The sequence below is a fragment of the Oryzias latipes genome, chromosome 19 (assembly GCF_002234675.1).
Source record: "Oryzias latipes chromosome 19, ASM223467v1".
Lineage (NCBI taxonomy): Eukaryota > Metazoa > Chordata > Actinopteri > Beloniformes > Adrianichthyidae > Oryzias > Oryzias latipes.
The window spans coordinates 10145325-10170301 of NC_019877.2; the positions used below are offsets into that span (position 1 = coordinate 10145325).

The 24977-nt window shown below is 40.9% G+C and overlaps 1 protein-coding gene across 4 annotated transcripts in view; it reads left to right on the top strand.

Moving 5' to 3' along the window:
* Window positions 1–24977, top strand: part of adk (adenosine kinase) — a 135924-nt gene that overhangs the window by 72766 nt on the left and 38181 nt on the right. For 2 of the 4 annotated variants that reach the window (XM_011488215.3, XM_004080394.4), the window contains exon 7: window positions 19681–19851. The exons of the other annotated variants lie outside the window; for them this stretch is intronic. In XM_011488215.3, coding sequence (XP_011486517.1) covers window positions 19681–19851 — 171 coding nt within the window. The remainder of the gene's footprint in view (window positions 1–19680; window positions 19852–24977) is intronic. 4 annotated transcript variants of the gene reach the window in all.

The following is a 24977-nucleotide window of genomic DNA, read 5'->3' on the forward strand; positions in this document are numbered from 1 at the left end:
TGATTGTCCTGAGCAAATAAAAAACAGACATCTTCCTCTCTGATCCTCTCGATGTGCGTGCTTCATTTTCTGTTGTGGCGCAATCATATTTGAAGGCATTTTGCGCCCCAAACATAAGAAGGAGGCGGCGGCGACGAAGGGGGGGACCAATCAAAACAATAACTGAGGTTCCTTTAGACAAAGCCCTTGGCTTGCAGTTGTCAAAAGATGTAAGCTGACTCATCTGCACAAGAAGGGCATGTATCCCTGGGAGCGAGGGGGCAAAAAGCTATGATGAATCCTCCCCTCTGTGCTCGCCTCTCTCCACCGAGCCTGTATGGATTAATTACATGACTAGTAGCTAGTTTAGTCCCGTTATTTATTTATTTTCCAAAGTAATTTCATTCTCCTTCCCTCCTTAGATTTTATTCCGCTCAGGATTTTTCAGCTTCGCTCTGTGGAAATAAGAATGCATTGATTATTTTCCATCTAGCAAATATCCCACCAACGGAGGAATAACATGCCTTTCCCCTAATTGGTTTGTTTATCTTCAGCAACAGACTCTGGGTTTGTTTGGACTCTGGCTGGCATCCACTGCATCGCTCCCCAGCATGATTACTCACCTTGGGAGGAGGCTGCCGTGGCAAGGTTGATGTTCCTCACACAGACATCAGGCTGTCATTCTCCCCGCTTATGTGACATCATTTGCCAAGACAGATTTGTTACAGGAGAAATAAATTCAGGCCTAAAAAGGGATTGATTTAAGGACAGTCTGCGAGTGGAAAAAAGACGACAGGAGGGATGGGGGGGCTCCTAGACACATCTCAGCACTCAGAGGGCTCGGGCCAGATCCAAACAAGCTGCCAACAGCAAGATGGATTCTGGCTTCATGTATAATTGATACACTGTATGTTCTAGGTGTCAGCTTTAAAGAGCGAGCTAGGACTATATCAGGAAGCTATTTTTTCCCTCTCTGAGGCAAGCATCATTTTTATTTTGTCCTCCCCCGTTCTCTGGCTTATCTTAATAGTTCAGAAAGCTCTGTTGAAAATCATCAATTTTTTGAGGAAAACACTGAGGAAGTGCGGCATTAAAAGCACATCCTGTTCCCTCTGCCCTATTAGGAGAGCTGGTGGAGGGCAGATAGCCATCTGCAAAGTTGCCCAAACATACCCAGTTATCAGGATTAGCAATCTCACTCTTGACACCTGGCACATTAATATTAGATATGGGAGAGTCTATCCTGCTGAAAGCAGCATAAAAGGATTAATGCAGCTCTTATCCTTTTGGAAATAATGCCCTTTATTGAGCGGATCTGAAACTGCAGAGGCTAATGATGACATTGAATGGAGCCAGAATAAGTAATGGTGCATCATCCCATGTCATGCCGCCAGAACAGTCGCAATTTGCATTCCGACGGCTCAAACTGTATTGATTGCGCCGAAGGCTTTCAGTTGTTTTTCCTCTGCTGCAGTAAGAGGGTGTTACTCAATCATCAGTGTCCTGTGGATAATGACAGTGCTCTCCCCGTGGGCCCAATGGCATGCTTCCTTCATCTTCGTACTTTGCTGTACTCCACAGTGATTTTCACCTCTGAGCTGCAGCAATTACTGTACATGAAACACAATATGGCGACATGTCACCCTTCCTGTCTTTCAAACCAGGGCTGTGGGCTTGATATAGCTGTGCCCACTCACTTTAATAGGGACAAATTCATATCCTGCCATTCAGACGCGAGTTTCAGAAGTACAGTTTGTACCACAAAGGCTGTTCCTGTGGACCAGGGGAGGGTGGAATGCCAACTTTGTACCCTATCATTTCCTTTAGGCACAATATAATAGCTGTGAAAAGCAGTTTTCAATTGTGCTTTTTCATTTTCTTTTTTTTTTTCTTTTAACAAAGAACTCAAAGTTAAAAAAAAAGTCTGATTCATATTATTTTTGAACCCCCCCTGTTCTTTTGCAGAATGTAAACAGAGAGTGAGGCTGGATGAAGGCACTGCAACACCATTCAGCCGCCACGTGTGAATTTAAAATGAATGTGATTCAGCGGGAGAGAGTCTCCTTGAACCCCTAACATGATTTGATTATGAAGAGGTTAAACACCTGTAATAATAAATCTGTCACATTTTTATTACAATGTGCCATTTTGTCCCAGCCGTTATAACTCTGAGGGGCGGGAGAGTGGCCATCAGGGCCACCTGAGAACACACACACTTTATTTTTGTTTTTAAGTTAAATTGCTGCCTCCTCTTTGTGTTATAGATCCATTTTAACCTGACAAGATACTTACCTCATCAATCAAAGCTGCTTTCTCCTCCTTTCAAGGACTTGATATGTTTAAATGTGCTCTCCACTGGTGCTTTAAATAGGAACACTGCACGCTCATTTCAACCATGCCTCCATGCCTCTTAATGAGCTGATAAAGCCCCAATTATCGAGGCAAATTCTACTCTCTGATTTGCATTACCCACTCTTGTTTCACCACACACGGTGGAAATGTACATGATTGAGGTGCTGAGAAGTGGGCCTGGCTTTCCAGAATCTTGTGAGTGAGTGTGCGTGGAGACAGAGGAGATGGACACATTAGATTAGATACAGTAGAGGCTACACGGCCCCATCCGTTTGTGCGTAGAATGTGATTTAGTTTTGAGGTGGAGCCCACTCCGGGCTCGGGTGATGGGTGAGGGGACAGACTGGCGGTGACAGTGGGGTGGTAATGGCTCTGAATGAGGAGGAATGGCCCCTATTGGACTCACTCCGCCTCCTCCCAGAACCTGAACATTATCAGCCCTGTCCAAAATGAAATTCTTTCCACACTTGTGTTGGGTTTTTAGTGTTTTTTGACAAGATCTAGAAGGAAAACATTTCAGCATCTACAGCTACGCCACCTCCCATGAGCTGTTAAAAGTCCCACTCTGATCATCTTTTGCGCTATTGTAAAAGTGTTTCCAGTGGATTTTTTATTATGATTATGTAGTGTTGGAATAATGTATATGCAGTTTTGTGGGCAGAGTAGGCCTGCCCATACTTTCCACCATCCATATGCTGTTCCGCTAGCTTACAGCCCATCACAACCCAAAAACAGCAAAAACACATATTTCATCAGAGTGGGTCTTTAAGATATCAGTTTTTTACACTCAGATTGCAGAAAAATAGATACAAGAAGAGCCAAACCTTTGGTTCTGCAATCTAAATAGTTGATGCATCAGCGTTTGTGCAGCTCCGGAGACGGTTTGTTGTCGTGCAACATATGCAGCCCTGTTGGCCTTGATGTGAGTTTTCCTGAAACTGAAACATCATGTTTAGAACTTTGGCTGCGGTACACTGCAGCTCATGAAAAATGCATCGGCTCAGCTCTTTTTCTAACTCTTTGCCTCTGATACTCTTGTCATATCATATCCATGTCATGTCAGTGTGTATTAATTATGTAGCAGACGTAGTTGAGGAGACTGTATTGATGCATCGCAGCTATTGCATGTTACCCATCAATGGGATAGATAAACAGGCTTAATCAGGGATGAGAAAATGCTGTAGTGTTTACGCTTGTGGGTAAATAAGTCTGGGATTTCTGACTCTCCCATGGGTTTCTTTTATTTTTAGTCTTTTATTCAATTTAGACTTTGTGGTTCATCTGAGGTATTCGACCCCAGAGGTTTACCTTTTCTTCCAGTTTTGCAGAATCCTTCAACATGTTACAGATGAATGACACGCACCGGCACCTTTGGAGGTTTCACAAATCGCAAAAGTAGTTTTTTTTCTTTTCTGCAAGCAGATTCATACTAGAAGTTGCGTTGGATATGAAATCGCTCAGCGGTTGCACACATGCCGGATCCTGCTGGGGTTTTGTATCATTATGAGTCCTCTCCCTACAGTTATCTCACAAAATGGTGAGAGCACTTGAATATGTTGCTTCAGCAAAATGAATGTAAGTGAAGAGATGGTTCCTCTTGAAATGCAGCTCTCTTTCCTGCAACGAATGGTCTCTCAGGTTTAAAACAACAACAAATACTGAAGAGATTTGTTGGGTTTTCTTTTCTTGGACGTCAACAGCTTTCACAGAACAGGAAAAAAACAAATCAAGTTCTCGCCGCATTTTTATGTGGCTTTACTCACTTATTGGGTATTTGGCGCATGCCAGCAGCTGGATCGGCGTTGCTTGTGTGTGTTTTGTCATGTTAGCTGAGTGTTTTACAGCATGGTGATTGCTGCGGTTTGGCAGGAATAATTGGAAGTTGAAAGCGTCGATCTGTGAGTGTAGCCTGGGGATAGGTTTCCCTAGAAGCTGACACTTCAGACGTATTATGAAGCCATCACGTCTAATTTGCACGAGCCTCTTTTGTAATTTACCCCTCCGATTCAAAGGAAGCGTCTCCTGCGCCGCCGCACAATGCACACCCAGCTTGCATTGTTCATTGGAAGAGACACTGAGTGAACTATTGTTGTAGCTCCAACAATGTGCAGCACTGCTCCTGTCATATTTGTTGCAGCGTAATGCTTCCTGATTCGCATTTTTCCTGCAGCGCCTGGTGCAGAGCAGACAGGGTTGCACTCTACACAGCAACTGCTGTCTGTGCATCCAGTTCAAGCAACTTGTTTACAGCAAACTGCTGAGGCAGCTGCTTGAAGGATGAAGGACCTCGAAGCGGCTCATTGTTGTTAGCAAGACGGGAGGAAACCTCTTCATAGGAAGTGCAGGGGGTTTTCCACACGCCACCCAGCCGATCTCACACATATTGAGCTTGTCTGTACGCATCTTTGAAGATGCAAATGTGTCACCCACATGTAACAAACCGCACGGCGAGGAGCTGAGACGCTTAGCTGCCTTTCTCATGGCTCCTAAACGGCTGCCAGTGATGTTCACCGGCTCTCTTTGCCTCTGAAGCCTGCAGTTACTTTTTAAGGGACAGATTAGTTCTTGTGGGATATTGAATAATTTGTGCACATTTATCATGGAGGAGAAACGTCTCGTTTAACCACACAAAGAGACAGCAAGCGGTTTGGCAGTAAAAGTTTATGAGCTCTCGTGTAGCAAACAATTCGAACACGTGTATGTTTTTATAATAACTCGGTTTGTATTATCAATCAACTTTTATTAGTGTTTTTTTATTAATTGCACTCTAATCATCTGTTGTAAAATTGTTCCTAGAGGTCTTTTTAATGATAATCGCACAGTTCATTTGTTCATTTATTCATTTATTCATCTACTAAACAAGTTTTATCCCTTTCGGGGTCACGGGGCTAACGGAGCCTACCCCGGCCTCTCGTGGGACTAAGACACCCTGGACAGGTCGCCAGTCTGTCTCAGGGCCACATATCACACACCCATGCACTCTCACATTCACACCTAGGGACAATTTGGAGTGACCAAATAACATGTGAAGCATGTTTTTGGATGGTGGGAGGAAGCCGGAGTCCCTGAGAAAACCCACATATGCACGGGAAGATAATGCAAACCCCACCATGAGAGGTCCCCCATTGGTGTTTTGTTTCAGGTCCCCCAGCCGGGACTTGAACTGGGGTCCTTCTTGCTGTGAGGCAAGAGCGCCTACCACTGTGCCTACTTGCAGCCTAATTATGCCGTTTATAGCCAAAATACAAAACTTTGTCGTTTCCTAGGACATAGTTTCATTAGAAATTTGCCTCTGAGTTGTTGGAACTGTTGGCGCAGAGAAAACCTGCCCTCGTTTCCCATCATCCCTTTGTTTACATTCTGTCCCTCTAGCTTCCAGTCCCACACCCAAAGCCTAAACTTAGCAACAGAAATGGCGAGCTACATCAGAGCTATCCAGCCGTAAAGTTTTGATCCAGATGCCAGCTCCCACAAGGAAAATGGAGACGTATTTGTCTGCAAGTGGATGCATCAGAATGGAGCGGAGCAGGGAGCTTGTGGCCATTCCAGTTATACGATCTTTTTCAAATGACATTTTTTCATCTGCTCCTAATTCACAACAATTTGAATAAAGCAATACTTCTAGCTTCTTTATATATGTTCTCCATCATTTGAAAACGTCAATAAGAGCATGTTAAAAACACCAAAAACACTATTTTCATTGGAAGTGGGTGTTTAATTAATATTCAAACCTCACACACTTCAGTTTGTTTTGACATATGTTGTCGTAAAAAATTGCAGCCTGCCTCCTCACAGAGGAGATTTGTGAATTATTAATGCTTTTCTTGCTCTGTCACAGATCAATGCGTTATCCCACCCCTCCTGCATTTTAAAACTCAACAATCACAGTTCCTGCTCGGCAGAAAGTCACGTTCTCCTGCTCTCATTTCAATATCTGAGGTGAAAGGTTGAGCGGATGTTTTCCGTCCCGCATTCCCTTTGACTCGCACGCCCCTCGATGGGCTGCGCATCTTTACGAGGGCCCACCCGGCTTGTCGAGCTAACTGATAATGAATCAATCTTCATGAAACATTTATGCCCCCCACCACAACCACTTTACCCTTCCCTTTGCATGGGGCCAATTAGAGCATCTTCTGCGGCCCCTGCTGTCTGATTCAGGGAAGCCCCTCGCATTGTCATATCAATATTCCTCTGTTGGTCTCCAGCTAAGGCGAGTCCGGCTGCTCACAGGCTAATTTGCATTGGCCAGCATGTATGAGAGTTGCTGACTGCTTTTCTCCCTTGTTCCCAAACCTACTGTTGCCTCCCACTCTGCCTTTTTTTTTTTTTCTTTAAGGAAAGGTTTCGTGATTCCTGGCATGCCAGAGAAGGGTCCTCGGAGGATTACATTGGCTAAGCCCTTATCACTCCAGGAAATTCACTACCTCCTCAAAAAAAAAAAAAAAAAGTGGTAGCAGAAGAAAATCAAGGCAAGTTATTACAGGTTTGAAGAAAAGTCCTTTTTGGCACTCAAGTTTTCTCATAAATGCATTTCATATTTCAGCCATCTTCTGCCTCCTCTTTTTTTTTCATTATTCAGACGGATGGTGGAATTTTAGAAGTGGAAAATGTTAAGGCAGGTGCTTGAGAGGAAGGAGGGGAGTGGGAGGCGAGGCTCGGGGAGGGCTGTGCTCACTGGGAAGCGATGTTAAACATCCAGGGGAAATGTTTGTTATTCTAATGGGATACCACCATGGTAACAGCTTTTAGAGACTCCCAAGGCTTTGTGTGGAGTGTATGCGCGCATTCATCAATCTCCCCTAATTTCTTTGGGGAATAGCAAATATAATCAGTCCTTTCTCCAAGTCGTCACCTGTTTATCAACATGAATTTTATGGGGAAATTTAGTAGAACACAGCCCTGTTGAACGCGGGGAAGGCAGTACACGGGCCATTAATATACATCACAAATTGAAGTGCGTTGTTGAATGGATTCAAAAGCCATTAGTTTTCTATTTTGCACTGAATGGCATCTGAGACAAAGCAGCTTACATTTGACACATAAAAACTTTCTTTTGGTTTTAATCTACGGCAAAACCCTTCGACTCCTATTACACCCTCAACCGTCATGTTTCAGAGGTAAAGAATTAGCTTATTTGCAGTCTTTACACGTATTTTAAACGCTCTTCTGCTTAGCTTAAAGGGAAGGTGGGATGAGCCTCCGCATTTCCGCTTCATTTTGTCCTTTTTTTCTTTATTTCTCCCCTTTTTCACATTTTCCTAAGTGACTCAAAGGAAGTGAGCATGTATGTGCAAAGGGAGAGGTTTGCACACACGCCCCTTTTGATCCATCGTAAAAGCATTCTATGTGGTCTTTTAATTATGATTATGCCAAGATTTAAAAAAAACTTGTCTTTTTCTGACATAGTTTCTGCAGAACGACAGAAGTTCATTTGAAATTTGCCTAGAGCAACCCCGCCACCCTTTCCCCCTTGCTCAGAGCTGCCTGCTTACAAACTCTCCCACTAGCTTACAGCCTATGGATGTAGTAGTTTGTAAGTGGATGCATCAGAATGGAGCGGAGCAGGGATTTTGTGGCCTGCCCATTGGGTTTTAATGTAACAACTACGCTCTTTTTCAAAGTGAATTTTTTCATCTGCTCCCCATTCATAACAAAATGCTCATAAACAGAATTTTGAGCCTAATTTTCTTAATATATTTTCCCCATTATCAGAAAAATGCCACAAACACACGATAAAAACACTATTTTCATTGGAGTAGGTCTTATAGTGCAAGCTCACCCTAAAGCTAACCCTCCAGCTGCAACAGCCTTCCTTTCAAACGAACAGCACCGCTCTCTTATCTTCTGGTATTTTTGCCTGGAACAAATGGCTGAGGCATTATATAGCTGGCTACATGTCATTTCTGGCATAGTACTACTTTCTGCCTGCCCCCCACCCCAACTTCTATAACATATAATGCTTTTAACTCACAAACTGGCTGTTTTTTTTCTCCTCATCTGTAGCTGAGACAGAGACTGGTGTGTTTGCTCATCTTGGCCAAAGGCCAAAGGCTCTTTCTGATATAATCCCCACCATCGATCAGACTTTGTTTACTTTACCATAGTTTCTCTCCCCTCAAGCAATTAGAAGGCAACCTTCCACCTCCCGCTCCTCAGACTAGCTTTATACGTTTGTTTTTCCTTTAAGTGGTAATTTTTCATGTTGGAGATAAGCTCTAAAAAGAGTGGGTGTATATCAGGTAATGGATACTGTTCCACCAAATGTGTAAGATACCAAATTTATTTTGTCTTTAAAATTGAGAAAAGAAAGATTCTCCAGAAAAAGGATTCACACGTATCTTTGGAAAATATTTCATTTGAGATGTTTAGAAATCCTTAAAAATCTTGGCTGCAGAAGCGGCGTCTGACAATTCTGTCCATCAGAGAGGTTCTTTATAAACCAACCAGGAGAACTACTGATGTTTTTTGTATCAGCGACAAAAAATTTTGCATTTCAAAACATTCAACCTTTAGCATTTCACTAACATTTTTGGCAAATTAAACCTTTCAGAACAAACACATTCCAACCAGGAATTACCTTTACAATTTTAACTAAATTGTATAAAAAAAAATAGTTATTTTTTATTCTTTGCCATTGTTGATTTCAGGTCATGATAATGAACCTCAATATTATACAGGAAAATGTTTTGAATGATAATGCTATAAGTTTCAAAAGGTGTTGTATCTTTATTTTCATTCATGATTGCAGTGGATTTAAAAAAAAAAAAAAAAAAAACTACCACAGAGAAGTTTTCCACTTTGGTGGAAAGGTTACTGCATTAATGAAAGCCGAAGACAAGAGCACACAACAGATTCTGACTCTGGGAATAAATCATGACATCCATAAGGACTTAAACATCCATCGAACGTCCGCTCTGCTGGAGAGATGGTAAATTGTGGCAGGAGAAAACATTAGATCTGTAGCTCAGATCAGCAGAGGTAAATCTACTTTTCCATCCACTCACTTGTTTTGTTCATGTTTTTCAATCTTACTGATTTTTGTGTTTAATATCCAAAGAATGAATTCCTGCAACTGTTATCTGTAATTTATTTGCTAAAGTTAGCATATTACTATTGCGGGAAAATCCGCTTTTCTAGTTTCAGTTTTCTAAACTTTATTTTTCTGACATTAGTGCTTTTATTTTTATTCGTTTTTCACTGTAACATTTGAACTTTAATAACATTTTACATGATTTAAATCGGCTTTCTCCAGCATTCATGTAGAAGTTGAAGTGAAGCAAAGCTGCGTTTTCACAGATTGGTATTTTCTAATTCCTTTCATGAACTCTAAAGCCTAAAATTGCAAACAAATAAATAAATAAAATAAATTGGGATCAGTAAAACCTATTTTTTTGAAAGACTGAACCTCATCAAGTTTTTTTTACAGTCAGATAAACCTAACTTTGAATTACTAGTTTAACCTTGTATGTTATGTCCTCATAAAGCAAGTCTTCCAGATTTTCTAATTATCTTATTTTGCAAAGGACATGCAGAAGAATGGGCAGAATATTCAAAGGCAAGCGGTATGTGAGTGCCCATGAACTACTTTCATTTTATGTCACTTCATTTTCTCTGCAAAGCAGCCGGCAGTAGCACTAAACTGAAGTTTCTTTGTTGTTGTTTTAAGCTTAAGGACTAATTTTCTGGCTTTTGGGATAACCATCCTAACCTGGAATACATTTCTGAAGTGTGACAGGCGCTTAGTCCTCAAGACGTCTAATATTTCAATGCAAGGTCATATACTGTAAAAGCAGATCATTTCACAAAAACTTAGAGTGGCCTGCTTCTAATTGCATCATTAAACACTTGATTTTATCTGTTTCAGTCCTTTTAGAGCAGTTTTTTAGCAATGCTATGTGTAGTTTTCAACTTTCTGAAGAGAATTAACACCTTCTAATCCAAAAGATGGGCCACTAAAAGCCTTTTATATAACTTTTTTCTGCGTTTGCTGGAGTTACAGACGTCATTTTTAATGCTTGAGTTTCTGCTCTTATCTTTGCACGTTAACATTTGTCACATGTGGTCTTAATCAAAACAATGCTCCAAACTGACTGCAGGCATCATCCCTGCATCAGGAAGGCGGAGAAAATAAACACGCTCTGAAGTTTCCTAGCCTTGGCAGCATTTCTCGCTGGTTGTCATTTTTGTGTCGTCAATTTTAGCATAATTCCACGGTCCATTGACACGGCTTGATTTGATTTAGAACTTTAACTTTCAAGGAAATTGAGCTTAGGGTGAGAAAGTTCACATTTTCTCGCCTGGGGGCTATTGATTTCTCCTGAGCTTGATTTTCAAGCTGTTGCAACACCGACAGCGAGCACTGACACCACATTGTGTCACACGAGCCTAAAGATGCTCAAGAACTGCTACAAGCTGAAAATGATTTAGTAAGAGATCAGTAAGCCAGTATGAAATGCATTCATTTCACCCCAGCTTTGCTATTTAGCACACGGAAGATAGTTTGCCACGAATACACTTTTAGGTATTTTGGTTTAAAATAAACAACATACTAGTGAAAGCAGAAAATTGCTTTATTAGTATAAAGCTAATGAAAAGTAATTGACCTGTTTACACTCAAGAGCTAAAGGTTTTGACATTAATAAATGAAACCTATAAACTTAATGAACATAAAAGCCCATTTAACACTTTGAGGTGTTGAAAGACGGAGGCATTTTATATTACGTTTCTTTTTTCTTTTTTTTGTTGCTACTTAATGAAATAATGTCATTATTTTAATGTAAATGCAGTGTTTTTTGGGCAAAAAAACGAACTGATGACATGAATTCAAAAAGTTGGATTTATATTCAGTCCAAAGTTGTGATACTGAATCAAAGACGAGCACTGATTCAGAAATGTTGGTCCATCCAGGATCGAGAGTTTTGTTTGAAGGATTGTTTGACTCTGTCACTTTCTTGTAGCATCGTCTCAGGAGGTCACAGACAATGACCCTGTTTACAAGCTCACTGAATATCTGATTATATCTTGTTTTACTTATTCGATTTTTCAAGTGACCATTTAAACAAGAGTTTCCAGCGTGCTTGATCCCATACAGCAGTTATCCGAATTACCACGTGTTGATTTCTCCCTTAAAAGCTGATCTATCCCAGCATTCACAATATTGAAACGATTTTGGTTTTTTGGTGCGTAAAACTAAATGCAACACATAAAAGTCACACAATCAGCACGTGTAACCCAAGAATTCGCTCTGCAAGTTACAGGAAGTTTGAAACCTACATTTGTTGTCTAAGATAAATCGAATGAAAACCTCCACGTGTGAATCAGGATTTTCTGAAGATTAAAACTCTCAGTGTGACGTCTCCCCAAAAAAAGGACTTACTTCTGGTTCAAACCAAATTAAGTCAATTCTGTTGCCAGTTTTTCCCGTGTTTCCGTGTTAGAATCCCGTGTTAGAACCACAAAGCGTCAGTAAGCAGTGATTGGTTTGTGTCATCGTTTCTATGGCAACCACTCTTGTCAATCAGGTGTGAACTTGTTGGAAGTCCACACTCCCACCACTTGGAAGCGCAAAGAATATGTCAGACGTTTTCTTCATTTGATGTGAGACCACTTTTATTGAGGCTTCTGATTGGTCAGTTTATAACTTGAATTTCTTGCAAAAAAAAATATCATGAAAAAAACTTGGATGAGTAGGAATATGTTAAAAAGCTAACAGAGGAAGAAGGCTTTTCTGGCAAATAGAATGATTGAGAAATAGCTCCTTGTTTCTCTATAGAAGTCTAGAGGATTTTGGCTTCTTGGAGCCAGCAGGTACTTCCTGTTAGAACGTCAGGTGGGAGGGGTCACTTCAGTTCTCATCTACAGTCAGTGGTTGCAAGAGAATGTGAGAATTAACTAAGTAGTTTGTTGACAGATTCAAAGCAGTTCTGTAGAAAATTGGTGCACTGATGAATTTTATTTAAAAGTCTCCACTTGTTATGGCATAATTGACTTGAAAAAAAGAGGCAGCAGAAACCTGAAAGGAACTACTTTATTCCAAATGTAATATTCACTTTTATTTTAATCACTTTTATCAAATTCAAAACAAACCCTGTGCATGAAGTTCCAACATAACTAGATCTAATATTCAAGTATTGAACATTTTAAGTACAAATGTTTTTTATCATCCTAGACTGGGGTTCATTTATGCCTTTTTTGAGTATAAATATTTGAATGTTTTCTTTTCTTGTTGCGTGTTCTTGTGTTTGGCTGATGTAAATTCCACAGTCAGAAGGTATTACAGAGAGTTTTAGTGGCTAGGAGCCGGCGTCTCCAAGCAGTGGGTGCTGCATTGAGTTTGACAGCCTTCACACAATATTGTGCAAGGGTACTCCTTTAGCTTCTCATGCTGCTTAAATTTAATGCGGCAGATGGATAGTATTTGCAAGGGGAGCAGGGGTCTCACCCTCCCTCCTATTTTTTTTCTCCTTTATTTTCTTAATCGTCTCTTGCCAGTACCTCAGACATTTCAAGGGGAAGAAATATGTATCAAATTAACTCTTTGCAACAGGGCCTCCGAGCTCACTGGCCTTGTCTTTGCAGCAATCAGAGCTTTGTTATTTTAGTCTTCCAACCAAAACCAAACTGGATTCAACGGCCTCAGCAATTACCTGTAATTTTCCAACCTGGTGCACAGACTTTCACTGGAGCAACTCTGGAACAGTGCGAGATTGTCTCCGCAGTTCCTCATTTCAGTTTTCGAGCTAAGTGCGCTAATTCATTTACATTTACAGATCGGCACATTTGGAAATGTTCTCTTCCCAGCAGCAGGAATGTCTGTGGAGATTTAGTTTGCTCTGCGCACAACCTCCAAGCTGCTGAAACTCGACACGGCTCTGCGGTCTGTACACCCCGACGCTGGACCTCTGCTTTCTACATCTGACCCATAAATTAATTTGTCCTTTCAAGCCAGTGCAGAAAAGACTAATCTGAAGCCTTGACATCTGTTTTCACATGCTGGGCTTCAATCCTTTTTTTTCCTTTTTCCACCCACCGCTCTCCCTTTTTTCTTTCTCTATCCTGCCCTGAGATTGTGTACAAAACTGCAGGATATCAGCTGAAAGTACTGGTGTTTTGGTAAGCCAGAGGGATGTTTCCTCCTCAGAAGTAGAGAACTGCTCGCACTAAAATGCAAATGAAACGCTGTGTGGCAGACAAGGACACTCAAGAGTGTGTGCAAGTTTTTAACTCCACATAAAACCAAATAGTTCTGGGCTAATCTCCAAATGATGGAAGCAGGATCTTTGGAAAATAAACAGGCTACAAATGTACTTTCTGCAGAGTTTAAGGGGAGCTTTTGTTTTTCTGGACTTAGATTTGATATTTTCGAAGAGAACAAAGCACCTCCTCTGGTTTGCTTTAATTCATTTCATCTCTTCGCAGAGGTAACATATGGTATCTGTAAGGGAGAAACAGTTTGTTCAGAGCAGTGAATTATTTTGTGGATTAGTATTGGCATTTAAATGCTCTTGGCTTTAAATCTTGTCTGTTTTAGATCTTAAGTACATTCCTTGGCATCCCGCTCCCCTGCTCAGGCCGGCCTCTTCCCCCGGCCAACACATTTTTGTTTCAGCTTAACAGGAGCGCGAAAGGCAGCCATTTGAAGAGACTCTGTTTTTGAGTAACTTTTAATGAGATAGCACTTAAATGAAAGGCGGCTTCTCCCGATGTTGTGGTGCCAGTGATACCTTAACCTCACGTTGGGGTTGAAACCTCGTTTCCCCCCACATCAAGTAGTTACCTTCATTGCTTTTTCAGAGGGGAGGCTTCAGAGGTTAATGTAATTACGATCCTTGATGGCTGTGCACATTGTGGACTGGTAATGTGACACACCTTCCCCTCCTGTGCTGCTGTGCTTGGCTCTCGGGTCTTGTTTTATGTCTGCTGGGTGGGATGACTTTCTCCAGGTGTGTTTGCTTTTGAACATGACCTTCAAGTTGCAACTGAGTTTCTCACGTGCTGCACAAGAGACTATTGTTGCCTCAACTTGGAACCAGGTTATGTTGAACCGCTTTGAAAATAATGTCTTAAGAAAACACACACACACACAGACACACAAAACAGCACGGTTGTTAAAATCCTCCCCGACGTAACAGCTCTTTTTCTTCAGCTTTTTCTAAAATCCCTCCAGTACATCTGGCTGGTTTCCAGCCCCCTCAGAAGAAGAGGATGAATTCCTAGATGTCTGATAAGCTTCACCAGAACATGATTCCTAATGGAAGAGAGAAGAAGAAGAAGCAGCAGATGCTATCGGCTTGCTGGAATTGCCTCAGAGCCAGATCAAACACAGTGAAAGAGCAGCGAATGCTGAATCATGTTGCTAGGTTGTTGCACATTTATCTTCTTTGTGGGTCTAACTGAACTTGTTCCCAAATGAAACCAACTGCCTATTTCAATGCAAACAAAACATCATTAGTTTTGTGAAAAATCCCACTTGCTCTATAGCTTTCTTTTTCTGTCCCGCAACTCATTTTCCTCTGAAATGAAAAGCCTTAAATGAGCTCTTTTCATCCTCGTAATTTTTCCTCCACTCAAAGCGCTTTGTGACACCATTAATCACTTACATCTTTCTGTTTGTCCTCTTTCTCTTTCCTGTTTATCGAACCACAAACTAACACAGAACCCCACCGCCCACCCGACATGTGCGAATGGCCGCCTGTTTGTGTGTGAAACAGCGGGACCTTCAGGATCGGGGAGTAAAATATCTCTCGCAACACCGGTGTAGCATGCCAGAGGTGTCTTGATGGAGATGGAGTCATACTGAGCTAATGAAGCTCCAAACCTCAGCTATCGATCCAGCTCACAACAGTGCTTCACAGAGATAACTGAGGAGGGGAGCAGTGTGTGGCATCACGCTCGCTCTGATCTGTGTGACATCTAATTCTGTGTAATGAACCTGCTGCACCACACAACATGATGGGGGGCGTATATAGTAATGACAAAGCTTTAAAATGTTGCTAGTTAACCTCCAATTGTGTTCCAAACCACAAACTATCTTTTTTAGGGGTATTATTTTAAGGGATTTCTCTTGTGTTAATCATTGACACCGTTTTTTTGATGATAAATTGTCAGCTGCAAGTTTTTACTGTTAGCACTCAAAGCTAAAAAAGACAGGTTTTATGCCTCATTTCAGGGGTCTGCATCTTTTAATGGTGAAAAAAGGGATTTGGACCAGTTTCTTACAGACCAAAACCTAGCAAGAGCAGCAAAGTCACTGTTTAGAAAAAAACAATATTTATGTTTTTGTGGCCATTAACCAATTAATTAATAAAATGTAGCATTTGAATATTCACAATAATTGAATTACAACAGTGTTATATTTCTTTTTTTTTTAAACTTTTGATTGCAGCACATAAAAGTTCCTTTCAAAATAAAATAATCTCGTGTCAAATAAGATCCTGCTGCCGCAGATTTACTTTAAATCATAGGTTAAGAACTTTGGCAACTAGACATAAGATAAGAATATGAGTTTAAACTTATAATATGCCACTCTAACAATAGATCAAACCTTTTACCTACATTTTTGTGAACTATTTGGCATGTGTACATTTTGAAGGAAAGGTAAAGCTCTAAATGCCCCTTTATTTGGTGTCATGTCATATGATAAAAATTTTTAGCCGACAAACACTATTATTTATTTAAATCTTTTGCGTTGCTCTTCAAAGCCAAACAGGCCCAATGCAGAGATAAAAGGGCCTGCCGCCTCAAGCAACAACTGCCCTTACGTGTGGATACAGACTGTCTGCGGGTGAAAAATGGGCAAACCTGTACACAGGCTGCAGCACAAAATAGTGATGTCATTGACCGCTCGCTGAGCCCGTAGAGAGAAAATGTTTGTGCACATTATTTTTCTACGGGCATGCTGTGGGTGACAGGTTGTCGCACACACTTACACAATCCACAAGGGTAAGGGTGACTGGGTAAGATGCAGATGTGTCTTATGGATTTTTCATTTTTCAACCCCCCAAAACCTGCACAATGAGGAAATAAGACGATCACACGCACAACAATAATACGTTCCATTTTCATGACGTCCCTTAGGGTGGCTGTACGTGCCTCAAGGAAACTGCAAGACACACCTGCGCTCCTTTTTAAGGTGCAGCCGCTTCTCTACAATCCTCCGCAGGCCGTACAACGCAATTACCCGCAGCATCAGTCCTGGATAACCCCTGTACGGGTGCATGTGACGAAGGCTTTAGTCTAATGGTGTTGCGTCATGGAAAAACGAATGAAAGCCTGAAAAAAACGTAGCTTAGTAAGACTCAGGACTTGCCTGGGCTTAAATGTTATTTCTTGTTTGCTGGTTCCTGTTGCATCCGAGTGCATTCACTCCAACAATTTATCAACTTAATCAGGTTAAATGAAAAGCGGTCAAAGTCACAGATGTAAGGTTCTTAAAACTTGCATCTTTCCCTAAAAACTAGAAATTGTATTTTATTTTTGTAGATTTTGGAGCAATCAGTATAGTTGACATGAAACAAGGTTAAACCATTCAAATTTGTTGATTTTAGTTGCACAAATATATCAAATTTGAAGGTTTTTGTTTCATTTGGAGGGGTTTCAGTGGACATGTTGGTTTAAATTCTCTGTCATTCTTGAGTGATACACACCTCCACGAAATTCTACTTCCTCTGATCCCCTCCTGGGTTACAATGAACCAGAAAAAAAAAAATTTAAGCTTTTCCTTTTTCATGACCACCTCTGCTGCTGCAGCAGCAAATGAAAATGCCCTTCCCAAAATAGATCATTTTCACCCTTCAGATGTCCACTTTTATTTTAGGCCTGGTGACACCATGTCATCCATCACACCCGGCTTTTCAGATCTGTGCAGCTCCAGGCAGAATACTGGTAAAGTCCAGAGGGAGGTGTGATAACATGGTGTCGCTGAGCTGTTAGGTTATTCATGGTTAGATTACCTCTAATTTCATCTCAGAGTACCATTTAGACATTCTCTTTGTTTGAGTGAAGTGGAGTTTCCACCTCTTTTTAGAGTAAACATTGAAAATGGCTATTCTGCTTTCCAAGTCTCCCCTCAAATTACTACTTGACATGGCCAGACATCCTTCTGCATCAATGACTGCTTGGAAAAATCCTTTTTTTCTAAATACTTTATTGAATGCTTTGGCTGGGAAGAAATAGTACAAAGTATCCCCAGCACTTTGATCATCTTGACCTGGAAATGTGATAGTCGCTCCTCTTCACAGGACTGTGTGACATCTGAGAAACTGGATCTTGTGTGCTGGCTACACGATCCGCACCGCAGCACTAAAGACTTAACTTCTCTTGTTTCGTAGACAGCAGAGAGTACGGGTGGCTAATGGAATTTCACGTGGTTCAGACTGGGGATTTTATTTTCTCACAACTGAGTCACAGTTTATAGTGGAAAAAGTATGTAAATATGTTTATGAGCTTGATTCTTTGAGTGTGGCTTTGTCTTTAAACACAGGAAAACAAGAGCCAATGAGAGAGTGGTATTTACAGTATGTAACTAAAGATATTACAAATAATTTGCTCAATAAAAATGGAAGATTAACTTCACTTGCAGCTTGGCTTTCTATTTTTACTACAAATCATTCATAAAAAAGGTTTTACAAAGATTTTAATCAGTTTAAAGATTTCTCACACCAGGAAATGTTGACAAAAATACACATTGCAGTGCCAAAATATGTATTTTATTTTATGTTGTTGTCAGCTTAAGTTCATCCACTTATCAGCTTATTTCTAATTAAGCTAGAGTGCTCACATAGGATGTGATTTGATTTGATTTCTTATTTGGATTTTTGATTTTTTTTTTTTTTTTTTAGGGGCTTTATTTTTTATAAAGAAGAGTTTGGAGTTTGTTTTCCTTTTTTTCTATTTACCTGCAAACATGTCGGAAAATTTAGTAAACTAATTAAGTTTTCTAAGAACACCTCATTATGCAGTTTAATGCTTCATCATAGTTTCAAATAAAGAAGCATTTGATGCTAAACAGAAAAAGAACAAAAGTTCTTATTTTGTTAGATAAAAGACATTATTTTTTTTACTCTAAAAATATTTTACTGAAAGTTTTGTCCAACTGTGCTGCAAACGTGTTGTTAAATTTCCCCTTCTTCCGACACATTGGCACACAGCAAAAGAAAAATGTCATGATCAGAGATGGGCCACTGGCCCAGAATGAGGTCCTTTGTGCTGCCAGACCTTTTAAAAACACCGTTTTAGCCCCCAACAGATGGTACTATGACACAGCAACCGCAGGCTTGACCTGGGCCTTTAAGACAAAGAGGAAACATGCAAGGTTTTGGGAGGAAGGAGGATGTCAAAGGTGCAACAAAGCATTGGCCTGCTTTCACGGCTGTATTGTAATGCCTCCTACTTTTGATTGACTGCACAGTTACCCTCTGTATTCCTTCGCTGTAACAATCCGTCACTCCGGTTGCTCCTGTGTGGCTGCAAAGGTCATAGTGTTTTCATGAGAGCTGCCATGTCCTTCACAATCAGCTGGATTAAATGTATCACCGAGCCTGAAACTTTCCTTTCCTCTCCTCTTCCCCTTTGCCCTTATTGTGACACGGTGGTTTTACCGTGCAGCTTGTTGCTGAAAAACAAAGTTTAGAAGATCGGTATCAAAGGAGGAGTGTTTTTGTGCGGCTTGCAAGAGACTCTCGCTTCAGGTTTCCACCTGAAACACAAAGGTGTTTTCTTACCTGATTTGTATTCATTCACACAATGAGTGGGCCAGCCTCTCTTGTTTCCAAGTAAGGAGAGTCCAGACAAGACTTTTGTTCGCTCTATCATCGAATACGTGCATGTTGCTTCCTCCAGTACAAACCTTGGAGTCCAGCCATGAGCTTTGTCCAGGATAAATTTTTTTCCTGCTCTTTTTTCTTTCTTTGTGCATGTTCTAAAACACATTTCAGATAAGTGTTTCTACACTGCATTTCTGTGTTATGTCAGAAAGATGACATTATATCATCCAAATAAGACTTAAAAAGCCACAAATGATCAGTTTAGGGGGTTTCACTTCATCAGTCACACGTCTGTTTCTCCCTTTCAAAAACACAGAGACGGATGGTCTGCCTCTTGCTAACGTACTGATTTAATTTGTGTCACATATTACTACATCACACTCTGCACATTACTACGGACATTTTTTATATTTGCTAATTCCTTTGTACATATTGACATGTTTTATATTATACTTTGTTAGAGTTCCTTTTGCACTGAAATGGAGACTACTCCAATTTCATTGTCCAAGTGGACAGCGACAATAAAGGCATTCTATTCTAAAGCTGCAAACAACATCATAAAATGTTGGCTTTTGTTCATTTTCAGGGCTTTTTCCTGACCGTGTCACCAGAGTCCATCCTTAAAGTGGCGAAGCACGCTTCAGAAAACAACAAGATCTTCTGCATGAACCTCTCTGCACCTTTCATCAGCCAGTTCTTTAAAGAGCCCCTGATGAAAGTTATGCCATATGTTGACATCCTGTTTGGCAATGAGACGGTGAGTGACTCCAAACATGAGCTTTTCAAGACTGATGCTTTCTAATAATATCTTATTTCAACATTTAGCTTTTACTTCCAATAAACCCTAAAATAAACGAGTTGTAAATTGAAATCCCCCTCTTTTCTTATTTTTCTGTGTCAGTATGACCTTTTGCACAATGAAAATAACAATAATTTGTCAGAAAAAGCACCACAATTTGGCTGTTCACACCACTGCACTTGGTCTCAACTAAGTGCTACTGTTCACATGACTAACCCTCACTGTAAAAATCCATAAATCGTTAATTTAGTGATGCTATCCTTTGAATCATTAGACTTCTCTTGCTAGAGCATATCCTAGAAACACTCATCAAATCTGTCAGCTCAACCTGTTGAACACGTCTTTCCAAAAACTCAATTAAAAAAGAAATCCCTGTATGCTGGGAGTTGGTAAAAGCAGACTGACGCCATGTGGATATAGAAGAATGTATCTTAAAAGCAAATGCTCGGTGACAGATTGTGTATCTCTCTGTGTGATTACCATATTGTTTTTCACATTTAAATTGAGAGACACTGTTATTTTAACCTCCAAGAAGACATGGCTTTGCCTGCTTCATAAGAAAGGCACTGCGCTGCTGAATTGTTACAGTTTCACACTCTGTTTTGTTGTACTCTAAAATTACTACAAATAGACATTAGAACTTGGCTAAAAAAAAGACAGCACATATTACTCGAGCAGTAATGAAACTACTTTAGGATCAGCATGGAAAGTGCAGCCAAGTGCCGCGGCGACGAGCACATCAGCTCCGCCTCTCTACTCTGATGTTTTGGGGTGTTTACTGCTGACCTTATGAACCCTTTGAGATTATCCGGCGCAATATTTCCGTGGAAATAAACACAGTTTCTCCAATTCATGGCACCAAAACAGTTCCTGATCAGAATATTCAGTAAAAAGTGATGCTGTTTCCCATAATGTTTTCACAATTTGATTTAATATCAGTGATGCATGGTTAATTCAAATTTTGATGTTTTGGTTATATTTATGGCCTGGGCAGGTGTTGAGTTTCTATTGTGAGAGTCTAAATAAAAGCGTTCAAAAATATAATAAATATATAAATATATATATATATATATATATATATATATATATATATATATATATATATATATATATATATATATATATATATATATATATATATATATATATATATATATATATACAAAAAATAAATAAGAAAATATGTAATAACCCCCTCCCAAAATAAGCTACGCAAAGCCCCAGCTAAAGTCTTCTGGAAAGGGGTCCGATTGATCTTAAGTTAAAGAATTCTTTGAGTGATACCGAATGGGAAAAATCCAATCAATAATCAAATATAACCTGTTTGTTGGAACGAATCGGAAAGAGAAAAGCATTTTGATTGACTTCCAATCAAATCACTGTTGACAAAGTGAATAGGTTTCACTTGAAGGTGGAACTACTGAACAGTGACTCAGCGGTTCTGATTCCTTGGGCGGCTTTTGAAGAGTTCTACAGAGTTCTACTACATCTTTCATATAAATTACAATGAGTCGGGAGAACATTTCAGTTTCATCCTGACTTTATCCCACATCCATTGAGCTTTTAAGAGCAGGTTTCCACACATATAACATTATGAAACTTCTGGAGAGATTGGGAGAGATTCATGCAATTATGAAAAGCTTAAGAAAAAAAAACACAGGTGGAAGCCTGCGCGACCTCATCAACTATTAATGACCTATCACATTTAGTTTGGATAAAAGAGTTGGTGTCTGAGCAGGTGATAATGCTGCAAGCATTTTCCTATTTTCCTAGATCTATGTTTTATTTTAGAAATTGCTTAAAATATGTCATCTGCAGAAATCGTCTTTAGCTGATGGACTAAAAGAACAAAACAGATCAAATTTTTGAAGATATTTACTTTCACTTTGCCTGCAAGATCTTCCATATGTGCAGAACTAGAAAAGAAAACTGAGGTGACTGGTCCACCATGAAGCAGTGTATGCAGAAAGTGACTTAAAGGCTTTGTACAGCCTCTGCACAGCATGCTAATAAAGCCACGAGAGTCTCTTTGATTGAAGCTTTTTCAAGTTCGCTGCACCGAGCATGAGTTCTGAAGAGTTTTTCAGAAGGTTCTCTCAATGCTTTACACATTCAGTTAACACTATGTCCGCTCCTATCATTTAAAGCTAAATCAAAGTTCTCTACCCACTGTTTGATTCCACTAATTGTTCCGCTCAGCCTTCATTACGTTGCGCGTTTATTACCACCTCATAAAGAGATTAATAGAATTAGCTCAGCCATCATTCATCTCAATCTCGCCGCCGTTTCATGCAGGTTGATCTATTGATTTTTCTCTGCTTTTATGGAAGCGAGCTGGCTCCGAGGTCGGGCAGTGGTCACCGACTGTGGCGCTGCTGGGAAGTGCTCTCCAATGAGCCGGATGAACTTGACTGAAGCACCACCTGTGCAAACTGCACCTTTGGGGGGGGCGAGGGAAAGGGAGTGGGTGCTCACTGGTCTGCTAAAGCTACTAATCAGAGCTCCGTTTTTAGGTTACAGACGGAGTCTTGGACCAGGACAGAGCTGGAAGAAACTGCTCAGCTTTTCAGGATTTATTGCTGCTGCTGACTTCAGCTTTTTTTTCACTCTTTTTCTGCTTTTTTTTCCCCCCAGCCGCTCTTATGCACATCCGTCTCTTCCTTTACTCTAATTGCAACGAGGAACCGTTCTGTTTCCTAAACCATGCCGTGCATTTTGTAAACATTATGCATTTTCTCGTGGGTGGTACTGTAACTGCTTAAAAAGTTTGCTCACACCTCCAGTCATTACCATTTAATGATTCTGGATAATTGTAATGTATGTTTGCTAAAGGAGATTATCTTCTGGAGGTTCTGCCAGGGCTTGCTTTGAGGTAAGAATGCTAAAATCCGGAGTTTCAGCAGGAACAGAGTTGATATTCAAAGCCAGGCTGCCTCAAGCAGTGAGCTCTGCAAGTCTCAGTGTAAGACTAATGCTTGTCCGGTGTGTTTTGACTCCTTTTGGCCCCTCACACTCCTTCTCCCCCCACCCCCACATGGGCTGCTGGGAGTAGGGAGTAGGAGAATGACTGCTCATATAGTTAAACCCAGACCTCCCATTGTGCTGAAGCCAGACAGGGTTGCTGGTCATGCAGTGGTGCATGATGAGTGACAGGCAAGAGGGCTGCCTCGCCTACCCGCACCCCCCTGCAGCCTGCCAGGCCTTCCCTTAACCCTAACTTCCACCCCCCAATGCGGTGGATAAGCCACAGCCCCGTAATGCTTTCATAACAAGTGGGTGACAGTCAGCATCATGCAGTCTGACTCCTCTTGCCTTGCAGAATGTGCCATAAGGGAAGGCTAATGTGTCTGTCTGTCTCTGCCTTCTTCTCCCACATTCTGTGAGTCACGACACAGAGCTACCCTCGCTGGGGGGGGGGGGGGGGGGGGGGTAAGGCAATGATAGAGCTGCAGCTTTTCAGAGCGACTGTTTCATTTGAACAAAAGAGTTTGTTAAGACGAGTGCTGCATCATTTGTCAAGAAGTGGGTTTCATTCCAGGTTATCCTTTTTTCTTTTCTGCTTTTGATCCTTTCAAACTCCAAGAGTCATGCAGCACCACAGACTGCAGACTTGGAAAAATGTCAATAGCCTTTACCGCTTCTGAAGTGGAAATGTGTCTGTGTTTCTCACTGAGTGTACCCTGGTAAATTCTACTATAACTCCATCCTGCTGGCACTTGTTTAAAACCTGGCATAGGGCTTGGTCTGCCTGGCCTATCAGCAGCCTTTTTGCTTATATAACAGTCTCTCATCCGTCCTGTAATTACTGCCTTTTTGGGGCATAGTGTGGTGTCTGTTCCTTCCCTGTTGGGGGGGTGGAGGTGGAGAAACCGTTTCTCCATCGTAAGGGCCTCTGAGATTGTGCCGACAGAGGCATACAGACATCAGAGACATCATTTTGCTTAATTGGCAAACATGTCGTGTGATAACCTGGGAACAGCAGTGGCCTAATTGAGTCCTCCTGTGCCGTCCTCCTCTGACTACCTGACATGGAACCCAGGGCATTACATTTCCCTCAGTTTAAAGGCCGCAGTTAATTAAGGCCGGATGAGGGAATCATTACTGCCGGAAAAACCACACGCCGGTGGATCCTTACATGAAATTAGCCACAAATTTGCTGTTTAAACGTTTGAAATAAACCATTAAACGGAGGCAGGAGAATAACTGTATAATTGTTGATAGATCTACGTCTAAAATTTGAGACAAATCATTTGACGTTTCAATTTGAAGGTTTCGTTAGGGTTTTTTTCTTTTCCGTGACACTTATTTTAATCCTTTAAAGCATAAAATGTGCTAATGGTTTGAAAAAGTGGTGCTCAGGAGCAACTTTTGCCTCCGAGCCATTAGCCAACAATTTCCTCATTCCTCCTCCATTAACGCCGAACGTCATCCCCATACCAGGAGCTCCACATGCCTTCCATTGCTGTCCAAAGCATTCTGCAGCTTCACACTCAGAGGGTGGGTATTTATATGGGTCCCAGCCCCGTCTTCCAAACGAGAGGCAGTCATTTTAATTGAATACTCAATAGGTGAGCCATTTAGCAAAAGAGGGAATGGCATTCAGCGACGTATTAATGTGCTTTACTGTGGCAAAAAGAGTCATCATCATTTCAGTGCTCAAGCTGTTTTTAAAAAAGCATTTAGCCTTGCATCTCTCCAGGCCATGAGAGCAAAATGACATGGATTTCTTCCTCGTCTCTACTTTGTATGAACCTTTCCTTGTCTAATATTTTTTATGGCTGTGCTGCTTATTTTTCCACCCATCCCTCAGCACCTCCCCACAGTCTAGGTGGATGGATCCTAGCAGTTCTACAGAAGGTTATTGTCATGAAAAGCCCCTCAGGCCTCCTGGCTCTGAGCTCCAGTTTTCTCCATCTGCATGCAATGTGTGTGTGTATTTATATGTGTGAAGCGGGTGCTCTAATGGTTTTTCCAGACAGGCTGAAGTGGGTGTACAAGTGTATATACTGTACAGCACGAGTGTGTTTATGTAGTTAGGTTAAAAAAGCTGCAGGAAGAAAAGATATGCGGGCAGTACGGCATCA